At 36.5% G+C, this 25,514-nt stretch overlaps 1 protein-coding gene across 1 annotated transcript in view; it reads right to left on the bottom strand.

Moving 5' to 3' along the window:
* Positions 1–25,514, bottom strand: part of PEX7 (peroxisomal biogenesis factor 7) — an 85,806-nt gene that overhangs the window by 19,211 nt on the left and 41,081 nt on the right. The window contains exon 9 of the mRNA XM_008691225.2: positions 4,390–4,489. Within this exon, the coding sequence (XP_008689447.2) occupies positions 4,390–4,489 (100 nt within the window). The remainder of the gene's footprint in view (positions 1–4,389; positions 4,490–25,514) is intronic.

Here is a 25,514-nt window from a genome sequence, read left to right as displayed (position 1 = left end):
AAAAAGCTTCTGTACATTAAAGGAAATAATCAACAAAATGAAAAGGCTGAATGGGAGAAAATATTTGCAAATCATAGATAAGGGGCTAATATCCAAAATATATAATGAATTCATACAACTCAAAAGCAAAAACACACACAATCCAATTAAAAAATAGGCAGAAGCTCTGAACAGACATTTTTCCGAAGAAGAAATACAGACGGCTAACGTGAAAAATACTCAACATTACTAATCACCAGGGAAATGCAAATCAAAACCACAATTAGATATCACCCCACACCTGTTAGAATGGCAATCATCAAAAAGACAAGAAATAATAAGTGTTGGCAACTACGTGGAGAAAAGGGAACTCTAATAAACTATTGGTGGGAACGTACATTGGTGTTGCTGCTACAGAAAACAGTATGGAAGTTCCTTAAAAAATTAAAAATAGACCTACCACATAATCCAGCAATTTTACTTCTTGGTATGTAACCAAAGAGAATGAAAATACTAATTTCAAAAGATATATGTACCCCTATGTTCACTGCAGCATTATTTACAATAGCCACCATATGAAAACAACTAAGTGTCCATCAATGAATAAATGGATAAAGAAAATATGGTAGGGGTATGTATGTATGTGTATATGTATACACACACACACACACACACATATATATATATATACACACACACACACACACACACAATAAAATTAAGCTATAAAAAAGAATGAAATCTTGCCATTTGTGATATTATGTTAAGATAAATCAGACAGAGAAAGAAATACCATATGATTTCACTTACATATGGAATCTTAAAAGACCCCAAAACCAAAAAACAAAGCAACCAAGCTCAAAGATATAGAGAACAGATTGGTGGTTACCAGAGGTGAGGGGTAAGGAGTGGAAGAAATGGATGAAAGGGGTCAAAAGGTACTAACTGCCAGTTATAAAATAAATAAGTCCTGGGGATATAGAATGGTACAGCATGATGACAATAGTTAATACTGATTATATATTTGAAAGTTTCGAAGAGAGATGTTAAAAGTCCTCATCACAAGAAAAATGTTTTTTTAATAACTGTGTGATGACAGATGTTAACTAGATTTATTGTGGTGATTATTTTGCAATAAATATTTTTGCATACAATATTTTGTATTGTATTGTATTGCAATAGATATTTTGCAATACAAAAGTCAAATCATTATGTTATATACCTAAAATGTCAATTATAGCTCAATAAAGAAAATCCACAAATCAATTTCTATCATTCTTCTGCTTTTCAATCTCCAACGGCAATTACAAAGAAAATCAAACACAGTATGGTCTACAGGTCCCTCTACAATTTGGCCCCTGCCTAGTTCCTATCACTTTTCCCCTCATTCAGTAGGCTCCAGCCACGCTGGCCTTCTTCCTGTCCCTTATTAATAACAAACCCTTTATCACTCCAAGGACTTGACTGTTGTTTCCTCTGTGAAAAACACAATTCCCTTAGATTTTTGGATGGCTGGCTTCATTTCATTATTCAGCTATCAGCTCACATTTCACTTTTCTTAGAGTCTTCCCCAGACCATTTAAGCAAAAGTACCCCATCATTCTCTATCAAATGCTCCAATTCTGAATAGAATTTATTACTATATGAAATCATCTTTTGGTTTATTATTTGATTTCTCCTATATATGTAAGCTCCATGACAGCAGGAACCTAGTCTGCTTTGTTCACTGGTCTATTCTTAGTGCCTAGAACAATGCCTAGCCTTCAGTAGGCACCTGGAAATATGAATGAATGCATATTTTCCTAAAACATAATTTGCTTCCCTCTGTTTTAGCATTTATCACAGTTCACTGTAATTACCTATCCTACACAGCTGTAGTTGATACTCAATAAATGTGACCAAATAAAAGAGAGAAGCAGTGTCAAAGAGCATTAAAAGAAACAGAAAAATAGATAACTCTGAAATAATACTTTCAAAAGATTAAAAATACATTAATAATAAAGATACATTAACTAAAAAAACTCTCATATTTCATTTGTATGACCTACATATGAAAAATGTAGGTCATTTTTACCTACATAGCAAAAATTATATAAAGCAAAGTTGACAAATCTTGAAGAATGGGGGAGAAATGTAAAATTTAGTTGAGAATCCCAACACTCAATTTTTAAAAATATGACAAGTAAACAAACATATTTTCTTAAATTCTAATGTTGAATAATACACCATAAATAAAGAAGAAACAATTTCTTTCATTCTCAAGTACTAGCCATGCTCCCTTCCATCCCAGGGCCTGTGATATACTATTACTTTTGCCTATTTATGATATTCCTTTGTCTCTTCACCAGTTAACTCTTACTCATTCATCAGATCTCAGATGAGCCTCACTTCCTTACAGATGTTTTATAAAGATCAAATATCTACCCTAATTATGAACCTTTGAGGAACAAAGTACGTCTCCTTCATAGGCTTGTCACAGCTGTCTGTCACATTCATTTGTGAGATTAATTAATACAATGGTAGACTAAATGCTTTATGAAGCCAGGGCCCATGTTTACTTTCATTGCTCACTGCATCCCCAGTACTTAGTACACGTCCAAATATGAAAATATCTGTGGAAAGAGTAAATGATGAGAGAGAGTGGTCTTATTTTTAAGGTCCCTCCTAATCCCAAGATTCTGTCCCACTATGCGTTAACTCAGTGGAGATTCCTTGTACAATTGAACTGTATATTATGCCATTGAACTTGATGCTTTTTTAGAGCTCAAAGACTCCTGCTTCTCCATTCCTATTTGCTCTCAATAGCAATTATTTCTTTAGTACAATTGGAATTTGGTTATTCAACTGGAAGAGATGGGTGGCAGTCACCAGACTATAAAATATATATATATATATATGACCATGTGATAAAATCTCTTGTTATTTAAGAGATTTTAAAATATGATTAATACAAAATGATTAATAAATATGATTAATAAATCCTCTGAAACCAAAGTTCCTTTTAATAAGGTGGTCTATGTGCAGAGGATATAGAAAACACTTGGCGCTCTGGGCAAGGACCTGCCAGGACCAATGTACACTGAGGAGGCCACAGTTTGGGACGCATAAAGTGCAGGTTAACAGAACTATATGAGAAGGAAAATATTTACTTAGGGTCCTTTGGCACTGCCACATTTCAACAGGTACGTTGCACCTTTTTTTTAAATAGGACAGCAAACAGGTATGATTATTTTATTAAAAATCATCTACAGTAAATGTATTTCTCAGAAAAGGAACTAGTTCTTCCGAAGCACACTGTATTTACGTGAAAAATAATGCTATTTCGCCCATCACTATTTCAGTTTCTTCTCAGATGCCATTAAATCATTTAAAAACAATTATTCTAATGTTAATGAGAATATTCTAATGTCTAATAAGAGTATTTTATGTATTTATTTTTTGAGAATATTTTATAATGAGAATTGTCTTAAGTTCGTAAAATTAAAAAAACAAGTATCCATTTAAACTTAAGAATACAGTAATGAGAAATGGAATTTGCTTTTGTTCCAAGTTCTAAAATTCATCATAAAAATATAGTTTCTTAGTCACACTCTAGAATTTCCACATATTATTTTGTGGCATGACTATGCTGGTGTTCTCACATAGTCTGTGTTATAAAGTGTCTAATCATTCAACATACTGTGGTGTTTCTGACCTGAGTTTATAATTTCCAAAACTGAAACAGCATAAAAAAAAACCCTGAAGAATATTTAAAGTCCAAAATATTGACTGTCAAGTTCTCAAGAGAACAAAAGGGGGAAAATATGAAGTTTATTAATTTTTTTTAAGATTTATTGTTAGAGAAAGAGTGCAAGTACGTGCATGAATGGGGGAGGGGCCGAGGGAGAGGAGCCGACTCCCCACTGAGCGCAGAGCCTCACACGGGCTTGATCCCATGACCCTGAGTTCATGACCTGAGACAAAATCAAGAGTCCATGCTTAACCAACTGAGCCACCCAGGCACCCCTTAAGTTTAATTAAAACAGCCATTCTACTCTACCGGGTTCCCCACTGGAAGCCTCTCTTTTGACACGCGACGTAGAGAGGATGGTGACAGTCCTGAGAGGAGAATGACCTACCCATCATCTCAACCGTTCAGTGAGACAGCTGAATCCAGAACCACACTTTTGACTCTCACCGACCTTTGAGGACAAGCCATCCCCATTCCATTTTTCTCCTGTCACCCCTTCTACTGGGAGAGGTCTACTCAAACGCTCAAGTTTATATAACAAAAGAGATGAAGTTAATTAAGTAAATGTACTTTGTTCTGCCCTAAAGGCAAAAGTCTGGTCCAGACAGCAGCACACGCCCTGCAGAGGGCTAGTTGCAAACCACATGCTAAGAAAAACATGAGGAGATCGCACCCATTACCTGAGTAGGACTCTGAAGACTTAAATCTAAACCACAAGTAAACTCCGTATGATGTTCCACTGTTTCAAGAAGAGGGTCAGGTTTTGAAAAGTTCCAGAATCTGTGAATATAAACAGAAAGAAATCATTTAAGCGCTAACACTACCCAAAAACGGACCTAAGAGAAAACAGATATTTACCATAGCAGGGTCTCTAGCAAGATAGCTTCAACCAATTCATAAATACAGAGCCCCTACTGACCTACATAAAAAAAAAATCTAATACAGAAAAATATGTACTCCATTCTATTACATAAAAAAACAAAATTATTGGGGCGCCTGGGTGGCACAGCAGTTAAGCCTCTGCCTTTGGCTCAGGGCGTGATCCTGGTGTTGTGGGATCGAGCCCCACATCAGGCTCCTCTGCTGGGAGCCTGCTTCTTCCTCTCCCACTCCCCCTGCTTGTGTTCCCTCTCTCACTGGCTGTCTCTGTCTCTGTCAAATAAATAAATAAAATCTTTAAAAAAAAAAAACAAAATTATTAATCTACCCTTGTAAAAGATTATTCCGACTAGTATACCTTGTAGGATAGAAGCTTAACAAGTTTTAGTTTGAAAAAAATTTTTTATATTGCACAAGGACATTTAAGATGAGAGATACTGTAGCAATTTCTAAAAGCATTCATGACTGTAAAATAAGGATATTGGATCACACAAACTCTAACATTTTGTGATTTTTAAATACTTCATTTCTCAACAACTGATATGAAAAGATCTTAGGTTTAATTTACATTTCAACAGCAATTCAAATTCTTTAAAAAGAATCTCTTCTCTTATGAAAATCTCGTTAATTCTGAAAATCTTTTTCTTTTCTTTTTTTTTTTTTTTTTGAGGCACAGCCTTTCTTATAGATTCCACATCAGTGTAATTTCTAGAGTCAAGAAACTGAAATGTGTTTTCCTGGGCCAATATTAAGTATTCTATTTATCCTCTATAGACTGGGAGTGGTAATATTTACCATAATATGCCTCTGATTTCTACTATACAGATAGGAACTTGGCCCTTTTTTCAACATACAAAATAGTACTTTATTTCTAAAGCTTTATTTGCTCATCATCTTTCTTATTTGACTCTAAACACTCCATAAAAATGGCACATTCAGGATCATAGAGTCATACTCCAATTCAGCCTCCCTAATGATCTGCAACATGGAACACACTGAAGGTTTAGCAGATCTCTCTGAAAGAGAGTAAATACACAGAACCAACAGTCATAGTTTGTTCAACCTGGTGGTATTATTTCCCTAATAAATACAGGGTTGGTCTTATTAAGTTTGAAAAGGATTGTTGCTATGGATAAACCACTGTGTGGGTACCAGAGAGACAATGAATAAATAGCTCATTTATCAGATTACTGAAATCTACAAAATATTTAAGGAGAGTGATTTTACTTTTGAAAATTTCCTGTTCAAACAAATGAGGGAACAGGCTGCAGTCCTTCTCAGAAATCATCATAGTGGCCTCCACTGTCTTTGCATATTTGTTCCTTTGGGTCTAGAGACAGATACTGTACTGAAATCTAATTTTCTAGATTTTGATAATGTTTATATAAGCAAAAGTAAATAAGTCATCATGTAATTTCGTTTCTAGAACATGGTTATTTACTGATTTGCATTATTTGAAACAGTAATCAAATGATTTTGTATATACCCACTATGTTCCAAAAAATATTCAAAATGGTTTTAAAAATCGTTTTCAAAATGGTTTTAATATGGCTGAAAAATGAGTTAAAGAAAAAGGATAGGAAAGTAAATTTGAACCTACAACGAGATGATAAACAAAAATAAAGAGCATCCTCAACATCTCTGAACGAAACACAGAGATATTACTTCATAGGCTGCTACTCATGAATCAATGGTATCACCCCAAAGGACAGGGTAGTAGAATCATTCTATGGGAAGGTCAATTTAATCTAGGTATTCAGCTTTCTGACTTCATTTGGGATTTAGATTCTATTTCAATAGAATGGATGAGCATCTGTCTTTAGACCAACCATAAAAATTTGTTTGTGAATTTCAGCAGAACTTTTTAAGGATAATAAAAAGCAAAAGGATTCATTTGTACCCTCCAGACCAGTTCCTGGGATGCAGTTTTTGTTATTATTTTGTTGTTCTGAGCTAGTTAAGGAAAAGGTAGCACTTACAGACAAAACAGGTGGGCCTTATGAAAATTAGGATGCCCGGTAAGAATGCATGGGTGAAAACATCCAACTTTAGCTTTAAAATATGGTAAGGGAAGTCACTCATGCAGGAGGGCTGAAATTCTACTCAAAAAGCCAAGCTGGGGGCGCCTGGTTGGCTAAGTCCGTAGAGTGAGTGACTCTTGATCTCTGGGTCATGAGTTCAAGCCCCACATTGGGTATAGAGATGACACAAATAAGTAAAACTTAAAAAAAAAAAAAGTAAAGCTGAATTTGCTCTAATACATAGCTTAACAGGGAGTCAAGATGCCATATAGTTCCACACCAGAGTCATACTCATCCTAACTTTAACCTGGGAAAAATGATGTGCAAAACCCTCATCAAACAAGATGCATGCTACAACTCTAAGGATACTATTTGGTGAAGGGAGGGTTAGTCTAACGAATGTCATAAAATGCTACTGGCTTATTACATCAGTTCACGGCTCTGATGGAAATTATGTAACACACGAATTATGCCTATTATGCATATGATAGTACAAAAATTATGAGAGGTTCATTTCCAGCAGAATGGTTGACTAGGTGTCTAGAACAACATTCTTACTGAAAAAAAAAATCCTAGATAATAACACAAAAACAAACACCACCACAAAAATTTCATAAAAGCATCAGTGAGGAGCACTCAGGTCAAAAGGAAGCCAGAAGCTCAGAGCACCACATCGACCATGAGCCAGCTTTTGCCTCGAGAGGGTCTGCTGAACAGGGAGGGCTGGAGCTTCGATTTCGTAGACCTCGAGGGGATCAGGAGCCAGAAAAATCAGCAAGATTAATACTAATATTTATAATTTAAGAATAATTTTCAGTAAGCTAAAATATCTTCACAAAAATATCAAGTTAAAGACAGTACATGGCACAAGCTCAGTTGAGAAAACCAAGCACTAAGCAAGGCGTCTATACACTGTAATTCATTTTTTCATCGCTAATGGCTTTTTTTAATAACAAAAGAAATATATGTTTTTTCCTCATTCCCACTCTCCAATGGCAACCACTGTGAACAGTTCGATGGGGACAATTCCAGAACTGTTCCAAATTTCTCCATTTCAGTTCCACCAGGAAGAGGCGAGCAGTAAGGAGGAGGTGGGCGTTTCTCCACATTTTCTCGTATTTGCAAGTAAGGTGGTGGGCAAGGTCTCTTCTTGTGATCTTCTGGAATCAAAGGTCCCATAAGTTCTATGTATCTTAGGGCCTTCATGTGCCTATCACACAAGTAAAAGAGGCTCCTTTTATTGGGAAAAGTTAGGCTCCATATATCATTAAGTGGTCAAATAAGGCATGTTACTGTTAGGGGCAATGTTTGCTTTGGTCCAGCACATATACGACTTGGTGCCTTTTTGTCTCTTTGCTGATGAAATCACCGACTATTTAAGCTCTCTCATGGGAAGTAAATATACTGGACAGGCTTCCAATGATTAAAAATATTACAGAACTGTAGGAACATTTTTCATTTAAATTGGAGATGGAGAGAGAGAAAAATTCATCACAGTACAAAGTCTTGTTTGAGTTCCTTTTTGCCTTCTGATTCCACACTTCTTTACTAAAGCAAGTATGTAGCACTGTGTTAAATAAAACATCCAAACTACTTCAAAAATTAAGCTGAAATTTTTTTTTACTTTATTAAAATGTAATTTGAAATCCCTATACTAACTTCTGAAATTTAGCTAACATATGAGTTCAGAATAACATTGATAATATTTTTCAAAATTCTTCTTTTTCCTTTCCTGTTCTTAAGAGTTGGTCCAGAATTCTCTGTGAGTCTTTCCTAACTACAAAAAGAAAAGATGGGAAAAAATGTTGGCTCCTTTTCCATGCCTCATATGCACATTAATTTTAGTCAAGCTGAATTTTAATTATTTTAGTCACATTAATTTTAGTTGTGTTTTTAAAATTCTAAGCAAATTGCACAATCATAATTCCGTTTGCACTGCTTCAGGCGAGTGTTCTCTAGAGTGATGAGCAAAAAATGTCACAACAGCTTGTTTTCTTGTTGCCTAATTACTTGGTCATTCAACAATTTGTGAGTCCTCGGATGTGCCAGGTACTGTGCTGGGTGCCAGAAGTAAGAGAGATATGGCGGGATAGACTGACATTCTTTAAAAGACCACAGAAACATAACTATCACTGCAACTGACAAGTGCCCCAAAGACTATGCGGGACGGTCTAAGAATGACATTCTGGCATGCTTGGGTGGCTTAGTTGGTTGAGTAGCTAACTCTTGGTTTTGGCTCAGGTCATGATCTCAGGGTCCTGAGATCAAGCCCTGTGTTGGGCTCTGTGCTCAGTGCAGAGCCTGCTTGAGATTCTCTTTCTGCTCCGCTTTGCTCCCGCTTTCTGTCTCTCTCAAATAGATATTTTTTAAAAAGAAGAATGAAATCCTGAGGAATTGACACCAAGCTGAAATCTGAAGGTTGATGAGATAGCCAGGTAGAGAGCAGCTGGCCCCTTGTCAGTAGGGAGCAGAAAGGCTCAGATCACACAGGTCTTTTAGCCCATGTGAGGAATTTGGGATTTTCTCTTAAGTATAAAAAACAAAACCAAAGGAAACAAATCAAAAAAATGAAGGAGACAGGTGCCTGGGTGGCTCAGTTGGTTAAGTGTCTGCCTTCCTCTCAGGTCATGATACTAGGGTCCTGGGATTGAGCCCCATGTCGGGCTCCCTGCTCAGTGGAGAGTCTGCTTCTCTCTCTCCCTCTGCCTGCCGCTCCCCCTGCTTGTGCTCGCACTCTCTCTCTCTCTCTCTCTCCCTGTGTCAAATAACTAAAATCTTAAAAAAAAAAACCCAAAACTGAAGGAGATTTATATACTCAGCTTTATATTCTTTAAAAAAAAATGTCTTAGTAGACTTTTAAATGTTATAGTAGTTTAAATCTGGAGAACTTCTGAACAAGTAGAGTTCCCACATAGTATGACCCCATGTAGTACAGGTCCAAAAAGAGAAAATATCAGCTTGGATTTAAGATGGTGACAGTGATGATGAAAAAAGGTTAATGGATTAGATACACGTATAGGCAGAAGAATTAATAGGACAGAAGAAACAACAACAATTAATGGAACAGAAAAAAAATAAAGAATGATTCCTGTTTCTGGCTTCTATCATAGTACTTACAATACTTCCATGTATTCAGTTATTTATTCATTTTTTTTCCTCTAAAAGGCACTAAACTCCTTGAATTCAGGGACAGTGTCCTATTGTTCTTTGTATCTCTAGCATGCATAAAAGTATCTGACACATGGACACCCGAATGTTTCTTGAATGAATGAACAAAAAATAAATGTGAATATTAAGGACGAGATATATAACAAAGCCCAACCTCACAAATAAAGTAACTTTAAATCACCTATAGGTATGGTTCCCAAATGATGGATCAGAGACTCATTCCTCTGCTTTGCTGAGGAATTTTTTCTGAAAATTTCAATTGAATAGATTTGTATGGAATCCAAAAATCCCTTCTCAGGAAATGGTGATGCTTAACCAGCTAGGTCTGGGAATTACCATCTTGAAGCAGCACTTCAACAGATACAGATTTGATAAATTCCCATTGGAAACAACAGTGATAGCAAGCATTAGGCAGAAGGGGAGGCAAGGGAAAAAGCCAGTAGGGGGTAGTGGTTCTCAACCTTGACTAAATGCAATCAACTGAGAAACTTTAAAAAAACTGATGTGTGAATGCTAGCCCTAGAAATTCTGATTTAATTGGGCTGATGTATGTCATGGGCATTGGGAGGTTCAAACATTCTCCAGGTGATTGTAATGTAATGCCAAGGTTGAGCTTCTTGAGGGGGTAGGGGTGGGGGTTAGGGTGGCAGATATTACCCATTAATTGAGAATCACTGATCTAGACCAGCAGGTTCTCGAACATAACTTTGCATCAGAATTGCCTGAAGTGCTTGTGAAAAACAGATTTAGAAGGTGTGGAGTGAGGCTCAAGAATTTGCTTTAGAGATGAAACAATCCATCATGACATAGCTAATAAATGGCAGCCCCAATGTACAGACTCTACTGGCACCATGTCCAGTACTTTCTCTACTGAAAGCTGCTGCCATTTGCTTTTTTTTTCTGGGCCAGGCCAAGGAATCTGGAATATAGGTGGCCTGGGGCTCTTCAGGTAGTTCTGATTAACACCCTGAAAGTTCAAATGGCCCTGGACTAAGTCAGGCTTCCCCCATACTCCTCAACTACATAGAAAATTCTATTAGCCAAAGCCCATGCCAACACTCCATTGGTCTGCCAGCTTACGTTCAAAACCAATACCCTAAGAAAATTACAAGCTAGAATAAATCTGAACGCCTATAGCAAGGAGTTCAGAAATTTCCCTTTCTTCTAATATTTTTTACATGCACCTACTGGATCTCCCATCTAACTTGCTGTCCCTTCCTGACTTTTGAATCACTCAACTGATCAGCTCTTTCTGTAACCTCACAGATCCCCATCTTTTTGAGGTGAAATCCTCCTGAGCAGAACACACAGAATAAATCATGGGCTTATTATTTTATTGTCTGTATTGCTTTTGGAGGGGATTAAAACATAGAAATTACAGACTAGCAAAACAATCCTGTAAAGAGCTAAACTTTCTTTCATTAACTAAAGAATATTTACCGAGCACTAAGGCTCATTTGTTTGCATGACTAGATTGGAGAGTTGTTTATTTTCATAACTGGTAATGACCAAAATAAAGCTTAAAACTGAAAAATACTGTCTGCTAAATGAAAAAATATGATTAATTTCAAAGAACTACTGAACAATTTTCAAAGAACTTTTAGAACGACTCATTCACAAAAATCCAGAAACCATATTCACAAACTTTCAAGGTTAAATCCAAAATTCTAGAATTAAGATTCTCTACCAAAATAAATGCATTTTAATATTTCAGTTAAAACTTTAATTAGATCAGTACTTTAGAGGGACTTACTCCACTTCATCACAACAAACATTAAGCCCAGGAGCCATATACCACAAAGCCTAGCGTACTTTGACAAATTAAAGAAAACCATTAGCTGATGGAAGGCTTGCTCTGAGTGTATACATGGTTGCAATCCACGGGGATACAGGATGATTTTCTGAAGAATGCCACATCTCAACAAGAGGAGATAAAAGAAAGAAAAAAAACCACAACTCTTAAGAGACTTTGTTTACTGTTCACTGGTACGAACTGGAGGATCATGAAATAATTTTGCGGTCAAGTTTCAAACAACATCTTAAAAAAGAAACAAACGGGGAAGAACTCTATCTGACATGAAATAGTATCAGTAACTCAGGGATGAGAATAGTCTATGTTCAACTGAATTGTAAAGGACACCAAAATGTGGCTACCCAGGTTAACAACCTCCCAAAATGTGGCAAAAGGTTATTTCATAGAAGCACAGACCACAGTGTGACTGGATGAGGCCGCAGGAGAACCTGGCGCCTAACGTTGAAAGACTAAACTGACAGCAGCTGCTTGCCTGCTCCGGTCCTTTACCAGCCATATGCCTCTGAAATTCTTAATGTCCTCATCTCTGCAGCTAAGCATTTGTGAATAAACCCACTCAGGCTGCCAGGTTGTGGAATGTCTACACAGCTTACAAGGATCTCCTTTATTGAACAACTCTCTTATCAGTGGAGGACGGATATAGTGAGGGGGTGAAGGAGAGAAGCAGACACTGAAATATGTGGGAGAAAAAAAAAAAACACATGGAGCAGACCAAATAATTCTGCTTCTTTTCTGGTGACTGGACATGAAAGCTTAAGGAAACAAGAAAAAAGAAAAAAATCAGTGCAGAAAGAGGAGAAATGAGAGCAGGCACTTGAGTCAAGCAGTTGCACTACCTCCCTGGCCCCTGGGGCACTCCTGTCCTGGTGCTCGGAGGGATCCCAGATCCTGAGTCAGGTCTCTCCCTTTCTATGTAAGCTAGCTCAAGACGGTTCCGCTTTCCACACGAGTCTGCACACAATGCAGACACACACACGCCCGCACAGCAAACCTAAGCGAGGCTGCTGAATTTGAAGATGCAAACAGATTGCTCATTATTGGTGTTTATTCTCTGTACGGTTCACTCTATTAGGTCAAATCTCTAAGATTCAATGTTAGAATATTTAGTGTTACCACATTCCAGATTGGGGCTTTGGGGCAGACTTCAAGGGTAATTTTTTTTTTTAAGATTTTATTTATTTGAGAGACAGAGGGAGGGAGAGCACAGAGGGGGAGTGAAAGGGAGAAGCAGACTCCCCACTGAGCAGAGAGCCTGATTCCCACCGAAGGCAGAGGCTTAACCGACTGAGCCACCCAGGCGCCCCTCGAGGGTGAATTACTTTTCCTTGAGTTCTTAGGGGACAGAACAAAGTAGTAACAGCTGGCGGGTACTACCCAGTTGATCTAAATAAACAGGCTCACTATGTGTGCAAACAAGGTGGGGGGAACACTGAGGTTTTCTGCTCAATTACCTTTTTCTTAAAAACAGTAATTGCACAGATTAGAGTCCACTAATTCTACAAGGCTTATAACAAAGAACAGCAGCTTCCTGCATAGTCCCCTCTGCCCTTCACCTCAGAGGTCATCGCTTTCCATTCTTTTTGCTGTTCCTTTTGATACGCTGTACTTATTTCCGCTATATTTCCAAATAATATGCTCATGGAATTCATTATTTTCATTTTCACATATTATCTTTTGGCTTCCTACCATGGAAGATGAGGCAAACATTATCTACATTAGAAAATATACATATATGCAACAAAAGCCACTCAGTTGCCTATTCATACTGCAACCACAGAAGTTCTTAAAAATTATAATGCAAATTAACTGACAAACTCCAGAAATTTTCTGCTAATCAACACAATTCAAAGTTCAAAGCAGTGACTGACACTGCATTAAGCTATGACTTAACATTCCTCACTCCTTTTAGATCTATGTATTTCTTCATGTGCTGGCATTAGGTTATGAATTACACACGGATTTGGTTTGGTTCTTAATGAAAAATGTTAGCACTAAATAGTTCTGAAAATGTTGTGCAGTTACAAATCAAGGTATTTAAAATCAAAAGTCTTACACATTCCTTTCTAATTAATGTACGTTGTTTCATTTTATAGGAAATTACTTTCATTTTTCACCTGGCATTTAACTTGCAAAATTATGCTTCACTTCATCAAAAGAGCTTTCCAATATGACAATAATTAACACAAGACTTTTCTAATTTAAACAAGTCAAATGGAAAAATTCTTTGGGACATTTAAAAACATCAATCTATCAACAAACTTGGGATTTATTGCTTCATACAGACAAATACCTTAACTATTAGTTATATGAAGTTCAAGGAAATTTATTAGTAAATTGCATATGACAATTGATTGCAGGAAAAAAAACCCAAAAAATATCTATCTGTAAATTTAGTTGACAATCAGGATACCAATACAATGGTTCCAAATTTGTTAAGTAGCAAAATTTTGTGATCTAGTCAGTCCTGACTTAAATGAATAGAACAGCAAGTTTTATCCTGGAAAAATATCACTTTCTTATCCCAACAGGACTTTCCAGTTTAAATTCAGTTTGATTAATGACTACTTCAAACATAATTAAAGGGAAAGCCATATTAAAATACAATTGTTGTAGGTTGTTACATTCAGAGTGAGCCAAGGGTAATATAACTTTTCATGTAATTTAAATTCACTTACATCTAAAACGTTTATTTAGTATTTACACGTACCAGGGTGCCAGGTACTAGGGACAAAACAATGAAACAGACACTTATAGCCTGTAATCAGATAATGTACTTTATTAACACAAAATATAGTCAGTATTAAAATAGCCTTATCAGAGTTAAGCAGATTAAATATGTGAATGCAAATAATCTCATTCTTAAAAGACACAACATTAAGATGCTCTCCTAATATCAGTGGTGAAGTTCAGTGAACCTTTGCCACAAAGCAAAACCTGTGATAGAGTTACAAAGACACATCTAAGATATCTGAGAGGCACACAACATGAAACCACTCTTCGATCATTTTCAGGGTTCAATCACAGTTACTCAAACGTTAACAGTTAGTGTCATATCATTAGCCACATAATTCTTCTTGTGGTTTGATTAACAAATGCAGAGGAATTAAGAACAGCTGTCTGAAAAGATGAGGTAAAATGATCATTTGAAACTACATCTGAGCTCACATTCAGCCACATTTCTTACCTATTTACTTTGACTGACCTTTTTTTTTGTGGGTAAGGGGGACTAGGTAAAGTTGAAAGGAAAGGTTTGCAAGACAGAGTACATATTCAGCTATACTATCTGTTTACTTTGGCTGACCTTTTTTTATGGGGAAGGGGAGGAAAGAGAAGTATCTGCCTGAGGAAATCTCTGTGCTAATAAACATAAGGATCAAAAAAGCCCATCAACCATACCAAAGTTAAGACACTTACTATATAAAGGAAAATCCCATGAGAGTAAATGCGACAAAGATAAAAAGTATTTCTGTGTCTGCTGCTTTGTTAAGATTCTAAATTTACTACAGTTAAAGACCATTTTTCTGCTTACGCAACATAATAAAGCTATTTATCTTATTTTACAATTAACAGTATCATTGAATATCACATTTATGAGATATTAGTAAGGTATTAGTAAGAAACATTTTCAGTGTCTTATTTTATATGAGCAAATATAGCTTACTTTTTCCTCAAATGTTGTTATTTTTAAAATCACCAACCCAGAGAAAAATTCAAAGAATATAATGAACACGCATATATTGTCTATGTTCACCAATTATTAAAGTTTTACATTTGCTCTATCTTTCTCTACAAATACATACTTAAAATAATATTTTTGCTGAACCACTTAAAAATAAATTGCAGGAGTCCTAATTGAGTGTCTTTTTGTGATTCTGCTTCTTTTTTAACAATTCTGATCTGAAATATAAGAGCATATATTCACAGTGACACAGTACAAAGTACAAAGTTTGAGGAATATATATGTGGATGAAAAAGAGAAGAAACTAAAATTTGTTGAGTGCTTGATATGGGCCAGCCACTATGGGGACAGCTTTGCATACACTGATATTTAAATCTCATAATAATATATTTTATGACTGAGGAAACAATGGCTCAGGGAGGTCAAGTGACTTTATAAGAGATTAAATATAACAACAGCTAGTGACGGTAAATTCAGGATTTTAAACTATATCTCTTTTTCTATTGTATCCTGCTGCCTCGCTAAGCAATAATTTTAAAACAAATGTATAGATAATATGTAAACATTTAGAGAAACATATAGGTTGAATTGAAGTAGAAGTGGTCATGTGGTTATGGATTTGAAGAAAATGATTCACGTACATTCACCTTTGTCTATGTGTACAAGTATACTCTGTTCTGGGTCATACTGCACCAAATTCACAAGGTATGCTTCCCCCACCTCATCTTGACAATGTAACAAGAATTCCCATTCACAAAGCTCCTCCACAGTTTAAGCACCATAATTATCTTATTAAAGTAATGCTAGGTAAGGCATGAATGATGAATACCTTAACTCTCCGTACAGTACTTACATTTTAAAATAGAAAACTTATTATAACTATTCTCATTTAAAATATCTGCTATTTTCTTTGAGCACTTATTATGTGCCAAAGGTGTTTACAGCTTCATTTAATCTTCTGAACATCCCTGCAAAGTATCATTTCCTATATTTCACAGCTAGTAAATGGAGGAAATGGCCTTTCAACAAGTCTAATGGACTGAGAAGAGCATATGCTTATCCCACCACATTTTGAACCCACAGAACTTTCCTATATGTCTCCAGAGACCAAAGAATGGGGAGGGAGAGTACAGCTTCTAGATAACCTCCTACCCCCACTTAGTACTACTTTCTCACCTACTTATTAATGTAGAATTTTATTAAATTATAATTTATGAGTAGATATTTAGAAAAGTTAGCAATTCTATCATATCTTGCACTCAAATATTCTTTCTCAATGAAATAGTCATGAAGCCTTGGTCCTAGATTGTCTACTCTAATCTCTCCCAATAAAACCTTAAAATTATATAAGTTGAAGTTAAACTATATTGTCTGGTCAGGAATGTATCCTATTTGTAACTTGGGACTGAAACATACTTCAATAACATATACTTATTGAGTATAGTTCACTTCGTGACAGATCATCTGCTATGTATTTACCATAGTAATAGTGCACTTATTTAGGAATCCGACTTTTGAGAAGAACAACATCCCAAAATGGAGAACCAAAAAAAAAAAAAAAAAAAAAAAATCCAGAAAAGTGAGTGTACATGAAAAATGGCTATTTTTAAGTCTATGAATTTTATTAAGTGAGCAGATTAAAAATAGTACGTACAAAAGCAGAATAACATGTCACCTGGAAGTGAAGAAGCATAGAGAAACATACGAAAGGCAAAGGAAAAGAAACTAGAAAGTAAAACTTTCTGGGGCCACAGTGTCTCAGGACAGTTCTACAATACACAGACAGTTCAATAACTTACCCACTGTCAGCCTTGGCCAGAGGTTAGACTTTTTTAAAAAGAGCTTTAAGATTGTATACATATCTAAGTTATATGCCAATTAAAGAAGTTAAAAAATTTATGTTAAGATATCTGAAATCCCAGCCATCAGTAATCTTTAAATTCTAGTTATATCTTTCCAAACACTTTTCAATAAAAATGTGTATACATACATGTATGTTTATGTGTATATACACTTACATGTGTATCTATATACACTCACAGGTGTATTTATATACACATACATCCTAATGCTGAAAGATATTTAAATCCATAATTGTTAAGATAAAAGTATGGCACATAACCTTTTACACGTCCATCATTGTCAAAACTCACTTATGCAGAATACCTCAATCCTGAAATGATTATAGATATTATAGGCAATACTGTATTTTGGCAATTTAATCCCTAAGGAGATAATGTTTAACATAACAGGGGGAAATTATACTATTTGGAAATACATAAAGGCCTGCGCTTACTAGAAGTGTTCAGGTATTGAGTAATATAAAAAGCACCAGATTTGAAAATAAAAGATCTAGGTTCAAGTTTGGCTCTATTACTTGCCAGTTGTGTGATAACGGCCTACCCTTCTACCTCCCAGAGTCAACTGCCTTCTGGATAAAATGAGTACATGCCCAAGGTAGCGTTGTGTGAATGAAAGGAAAATATTGTATATTAACATACTTTATAAACTAGACATAGCTAATCAAAAATAAGAAGTTGTATCATTGTGAGCACTGGGTGTTATATGTAAGCAATGAAACACTAAATTCTACTCCTGAAAACAACACTACGCTGTATGTTAACTAACTAGAATTTAAATAAAAATTTGGAAAAAAACAATAAGTTAAATATAAGAACAGATATTGATGTGGAAGAATTTGAGGCATAATGAAGACTCTTTATTTGGACCTATTTCGCTCAATATTCCCACTGCCTGAAATCCACTGGGTAGGGCGCTACTGATCCTGGAGGAAGGGGAGTCAATTGCTAACTGCGCGGTCTGTCTTGGCCATTCCAGGACCCTACGCCCAGCACCTGCCCACTCAATGCCAAGGTGTGTGCTGGCACTGCCACAAAACCAAATATGCCCCCACAAAGAATACTGCAGGTTTAATTTAAAGAGTAACTATAACCAGGGAAACATACACAGTAAGCCTTAGGTCCTTTTGCCTCCATATAAATAAATGGACAAAAATGTTCTTCGAAGGGGGTAAAAGCCACTGAAAGGAGAGGAGATAAAGAATGCTTACATAAAGTTTATCTGGTATATAACTTTCCAGACATTTTCCAACAAAAATGCACACATAAACACATATTATAATTATAGAAGCCTTTTAAAATCAGTAATTATTAAGATCACAATCACGTAGGTCTAGGCCAGCCCCAGTGGAGTGCTGGAGCCAGCTCATTCTGGTTTGCGAGAGCTGGCTGAGCACAACTTCCCAACCCTGTGCTTACTACGGACATCAGGTCACGGGGGCAGCTTGATATCGGCCGTGATAGGAGGACTTATACCACTGAACTCTTACTTCAAACATACAAATCAGGTTACCCCCACCTGCCTAGAGAGCCAGTTGTTAAACATTTTTCTGGTCAGCCCTTATGGAATTATGTTGAATAATAAACTGTTAATAAATTAAAATGGTGTTATTATCTGGTCTTTATATAAGCAAGAAAAGCACTGATAAAAATACTAGAATCAAAACCACAATGAGATACCACCTTACACCAGTTAGAATGGCTAAAATTAACAAGACAGGAAACAACAAATGTTGGCAAGGATGTGGAGAACGGGGAACCCTCTTACACTGTCGGTGGGAAGGCAGGCTGGTACCGCCACTCTGGAAAACAGTATGGAGGTTCCTCAAGAAGTTAAAAATAGAGCTACCCTATGACCCAACAATTGCACTACTAGGTGTTTACCCCAAAGATATAGTGAAACGAAGGGGCACAATTGCACCCCAATGTTCATAGCAGCAATGTCCACAATAGCCAAACTGTGGAAGGAGACAAGATGTCCTTCAACAGATGAATGGATAGAGAAGATGTGGTTCATATATACAATGGAATTATTCTCAACCATCAGAAAGGATGAATACCTACCATTTATATTGACATGGATGGAACTGGAGGGTATTATGCTAAGTGAAATAAGTCAGTCAGAGAAAGATAATTATCATATGGTTTCACTCACATGTGTAATATAAGAATAGTGCAGAGAATCATAGCGGAAGGGAGGGAAAACTGAATGGGAAGAAATCAGAGAGGGAGACAAACCATGAGAGACCCTTGACACTAGGAAACAAGCTGAGGGCTGCAGAAGGGGAGGTGGGTGATGGGATGGGTAACTGGGTGATGGATTAAGGGGGCACGTGATGTGATAAGCACTGGGTGTTATACGCAACTGATGAATCACTGAACCCTACATCTGAAACTAATGATCTACGTTAGCTAATTGAATTTAAATAAAAAAAATACTATACTTTTATAGTATAAATTGAATTTAAATAAAAAAACACTTTAAGAGCTCTGAACTAAAACTAAATTTAAAAGTTATGTACTGGAGAACATGTTGATAAAAAGCTGCACACTGTCACCAAGAAAATGAACTCCCAGGAGGCAGAGGAGACAACAAAAGGCCAGGTTGAGGCTGCCTGCTTTTGTGGCCATACAATACAAATTGTTATCTCACCCTTGAAGACGGGAGCTGAAATGGGCCTCAAACCCAAAGAGATGGTCTTCTGTCACCATCCATCCTGGCAGTGTAATAAGTGACAAAGACTTACACGGCCCCTGCTACGTGCAGCATTTGTGGATATTACTCGTCTCGTCCTCACAGCAAGCCGGTGTGGTAGGTACCATCATTGTCTCCATTTTACAGAAGAGGACACTGAGCATGCTGTTTTCAAATACTGTGTTCAAGTTTATACAGATAGTAAAAGGAGGCCTGGCTCCGCAGTCTGTGGTCCTAACTCCTATGTTACCCAGGAATGTGCCACCCCACAATTAGTCCATTCAACTTGTATTTCCCACAACCCCAAATCTGTATTTGTGACTACAAGTCTCTCTGCTACTCCCACTAATCCCAACACAAATGACAGGCTCAGGACTCCCTGAAGTGTGTTTCTACTTCTTTCCAGGTCTTTACTTTTATCATTTCGTCAGCAAGATATTCAGAACTGTCTATTACAAGGGCTGTCAGATAACAGGCATTCTATAAAAATGCCTGAATTTTAAAGCAGAGTATAGCCCTACCATTTTGTAACCAAAGTAGCTTAACAGTTGAGTAGGAAACATTAACGTTGCTGGTATAAGCAGAGCGAGTTTCACATCACACAAGCTTAGATGAGCACAGTTTGAAAACACTGGAATTAAAACTCCCTATTTTTCTTGCCAAAAATTCTATAAGTCAAAAAAACCCCCACTGCAGTTTGGTATATTAGTACCCAAGACCAACGACAAAGAATGTTTGGAAGGTTAGAATATTTATAGAAGTATCATGAAGGTGAAAAAGTATTACTCTGAGTTTAAATTTATCATATTAGTTTTATCAGTTTTATGAAAGTTATATCTTTAAATACCTGAGAAGTATTTGCTACACCTGGAAAAATGTTGCTTTTTCTAATGAAAAAAAAACCTAATTTTAACAGCTTTTACCTTTGTTTGGCTGCCATACATACTGGATCTGCTGATTTCTAACTGTGTTTACAAAACAATCCACTTAGTATGAAACCAAAACAAGCACTCAGAACTCAAATCATGCTCATGCATGGTTGGCATAGCAAACATGCCTCGGCCGAAAAAGAAGTAACCTAATGGAGAGTACATGGGAAGAAGATGGTGTGCTACAATCTATGCTGACAACATTCACAGAAGAAAGGAAATAAATCACTGTGAAATATTTTAGATTTAGTACCATCTTGAGTGAAGTTTAGAAAGAACCGATGTGTAATTTTTTTTTAAGATTTTATTTATTATTTGATGAGAGAGTGAGCACAAGCAGGGGGAGTGGCAGGCAGAGGAAGAGGGAGAAGCAGACTCCCCGCTGAGCAGGGAGACCAATGAGGGGCTTGATCCCAGGGCCCTGGGATCATGACCTGAGCTGAAGGCAGACACTTAACCGACTGAGCCACCCAGGTGCCCCAGAACTGATGTATATTTTTATAGAGTATATTGCCCATCAGCTAAAGGGAGTTCTGATATTTTTTATAAGGTTGGAGCTTTTGTTTAATCTAAACACATTAATTTCAAATGCTATTTACATATTAATTTTTAGATTTTTATTATTTATTCAGTGAAACATAATGAGCTACTATACAGGTAAAGGACTTAAAGCTTTTTCTATTAGATATGATAATATATCCACATAAAACAAAAATATGAAACCTGAATTTTATAATACTAAAACATCCATCACATCATCAGTTTTGACATGTGCACAAGATGAACTATTTTAAAATGAAATTTTAAAGGCTTAAAAACTACACAAGATATAAAAATGGACAAGTAAATGAAAACTTATCTTTGAAGAGCTTATGTTACAAAAACTAGCCGCCCAAAATCTAGAGGTAATACCTGTATAATTATCAGTGCTGAAAATTAAACAGGTTATTGCTGGTCTTTTGTCTTAAATCTTTTTCTTTTTATTAAAATGAGTTTTCTGGCACTAAAAATATCATCAAACCAATGAGATTTAAAATTCTTCAGAGGATAAATTGAACTCATATCACATGGGGTAAAAAATCTACTAAAAACATTTCTTTTCTGACCTTTCCAATGCATGGTCACTACACACAAATAATGAAAACTAAACTCACACAAGGCATTACTATAGTTAAAGTCGTATTCTCAGCATGTTTTGTGAATTACAAAATACAGTACATATATTAAAAAAGAAATTTTAAAAAATGATTTTGTTTTCTTTTTCTACTTTCCTTCTCATAAAGTCTTTGGTGGTGCTATATTGAAATACACAATTATTAACCTCCAGTTACATTTAGTAAAAAGGCAGTACAGTAAAGTAGCTGTAACGTGTGTTAAAATTAAAATTCCATTTCTGGAAAAAAGAGGATGCTGCTTCTACATACTGCCTGTGATGGAATTTGGTTTAAGTTTTTTACTCCATACTGAGAAAATGATTACCAATTTTGCAGGGAAAAAACAAAAGAATTCTAGGCTTCAGGCTTGACTAGGGATAATATTCCCATGAAGACCTTAAAATGGCCCTGGTGAACGGAAGCTTAGGGGATGCTAAAAGTTTGGTTGGGAAGGAAAGAGAAATGTAAGAGAGAAGTTAAAAGAAGATAGCGGAAAAAGGAATAAATTACAGGCTAAGGGGGAAGTCAGTAGGGAATTGGAGAACAATGATAAAGGAGGGAGAAGGGGTGATTTCACAGTTCTGAAAACAAGAGCGTATGGGGTTAAGAGCCCTCATATCCAATGGTAGCAGAGAGATGGATAGGTACGGATTTAGATCAATCCGCAGGCTTGCAGTGAAAATTGAGATAATTTGTGCTTGAGCTCCACAGTTATTATTATTATTTTCAAAGATTTTATTTATTTGAGAGACAGACAGAGATAGTGAGGGAGAACAGGAGCAGGGAGGAGAGGGAGAAGCAGGCTCCCCACTGAGCAGGGAGCCCAACATGGGGCTCAATCCCAGAACCCTGGGATCATGACCTGAGCCAAAGGCAGACACTTAACTGACTGAACCACCCAGGAGCCCCCCCCCCCCTTTTAAAGAGATATATAAGGCCTTGAGTGAATAAGGTTGGTGAGGTGTCTTGAGAAGAGAAACAAAGGTTGGAACAGTGAAAAATTAGCACAGTAATTTCCAGTATGACCTCTTCTGTAATTCTTATAATCAATTTTTGAGGAGAGATATTATTAATTCCACCCTACATATGAAAACCTGGACTCTGAGTTATATAGGAAAACTGTGCATTAAATGTCTTTTTTAGTTATACGTTAAGGATCTCCTATTATTTCATTATAATTTCACTTTTTCCAAATGCTTACAATTACAGCTATGACACTTTTGATCTTGCAGCAAGTCACCGAAACCAATCCTCTCCCCAGAAGCACTAAACATCTATCCCCTAATCTCCAGACTTGCTCAGGGATCAGGAAAGAAGCAAAACCTAATTCTTAGAAATAGAACAGTAAGACTGTGAGCCTTAAATTGTGATGATTTTTGAGCATGTTTAGCTACCTACACGATTTTGGAGCAGTATCACATTCAAAAGTTCAGTCTTAACAAATATTTCTGACTCAAATTTACATCTATAAAGATAAGGCATTTCTCAACTGGGTCTTCAAGGATACTTAAGTATATAGATAAAACGGGGAACGGCCAGTAGGGTTAAGATCATGATAACAGTTCTGAAAATAAAGTGTACGTAGGTCACTAGGTTTTTCCCTTTAATTAGAAACAGGACAGAAATGGATTTAATATGCCCCTTAATAATACCTCGAAACCAGAAAGACCCAATTAAAATTGTTAGGGACACTAAAAATGAGATCAAAAGATTAATGCCCCATCTCATTTGGTAAAGTCTCCAGTGATCAGTTTCAAACACCAGAAAGGTCTTTGAAATCCAAGGACTAGATTCTATATCCACAAATCCCTTTTGAGCCCACAAGTGACACTATATAAAGAGAGAAAACTGAAAGTTCTACTCTTTATCCTGTTCAGTCCATCCAAAGGATCTCACATCACTGGCCATTCACATCTGGTTGAAATCCTCTCCTGAAGTTTCTGCGGCATACTGCATGCTCTCCTGTTTTAAGTGGGCTTGTCCCTTCTTTCTTCCAACATTAATTCTCTCCTGCTTTTTGCTCTTCTTTCTCTAAACTTAGTCATTCTTATGGACTGAACTGTCAGTAAGTTAATGGTCTTCAAATCCATATTTACAGCCCAAACCTTCAGCCAATAATCTATCTCCACAATTCCAGTTTGAAGAAGTTTGGGGTGGATGGCCAAGTTTTCTTCCTGTCTGCCATGTTGCCATTCTTTGGCTCTAATGCCAGAAGTTCTATAATCACTCCTTACTATTTTATACAGACTATTAAAAAAAAACTGTTATGGCACCCTTTTAATTGATAGCTGGAAGCCTCAGTGTGATTATGTTTCCCAGTTTATCTGCATGCTTGTATTGGATTAAAAAAAAAGTTAGGGCATGTAATTTCTCTCAAGGCATTGTTGTAAATTATTCTATTCCACAGTATATTCCACAGAAACAAAGTTATACAGCTTCTACCATATCAACTACTGACTCAGAAGTAAAGGAGAGAGGAATTCTGGGTAGTTGAGGCAGGGAAGCCATGCAAATCCAAAACTCTAAGGGCATCTTCACAAAAAACTAATACAGAATAAGAAGAACAAATAAAACTACACAAAACTTGGGGCTCCTGGGTGGCTCAGTCCGTTAAACATCCAACTCTTGATTTCAGCTGAGGTCATAATCTCTGGCTTGCAAGATCAAGCCCCACAACGGGCTCCATGCTGGGCATGGAGCCTGCTCGAGACACCCTCCCTCTACCCCAGCTCATGTGTGTGAGCTCACTCTCTCTTCACCCCTCAAAAAACAAAACAAAACAAACAAAAGCCCTACACAAAACTCAGGCCTCCAACACACCTGAAATTTAATTACAGCTAAAAAAGAAAAATAAAAACAGAACCACAACGAGCTATCTCCCATGTTCCAGCCACAAGCCTAACTGGACACTTCAATCTGTACCAGGGAAAACTGAACTGCAACAATCAGGGTCCCCAGGAAAGAAGATCAAAAAACTTATGAGGACATAGGAATCAGACTGGCATTGGAATTCCAAAAACAAGACAGAAAAGGAGGCAAAAATGAGGTAGCATTTTCAAAAAACTCCAGAAATGTAAATCGAAGCATTTCTTTTTTTTTTTAAGGTTTATAAAATTTATTTTATTTTTTTGATATTGTAGATTTATTTATTTATCTATTTATTTTTATTTTAATGTTTTTAATTATATTATGTTAGTCACCATACAGTACATCCCTGGTTTCTGATGTAAAGTTCAATGATTCATTAGTTGCGTATAACACCCAGTGCACCATGCAATACGTGCCCTCCTTACTACCCATCACCAGTCTATCCCATTCCCCCACCCCCCTCCCCTCTGAGGCCCTCAGTTTGTTTCTCATAGTCCATAGTCTCTCATGCTTCATTCCCCCTTCTGATTACCCCCCCTTTCTTTATCCCTTTCTTCCCCTACCGATAATGCTAAGTGAAATAAGTCAAGCAGAGAAAGACAATTATCATATGATTTCTCTCATCTATGGAACTAGGAAGATCGGTAGGGGAAATTGAAGCATTTCTATTCAGAGAAGCTACACTTTAAGGACAAGGCTATAGAGAAACAGTTTTAAATGTGCAAGAGCTCCTGAGAATT

Source organism: Ursus maritimus, unplaced genomic scaffold, assembly GCF_017311325.1.
Source record: "Ursus maritimus isolate PB19 unplaced genomic scaffold, ASM1731132v1 scaffold_13, whole genome shotgun sequence".
In the NCBI taxonomy this organism is placed as follows: Eukaryota; Metazoa; Chordata; class Mammalia; order Carnivora; family Ursidae; genus Ursus; species Ursus maritimus.
Note: the sequence above shows the minus strand (reverse complement) of the source record. Positions and strands in the feature narration are given on the sequence as shown.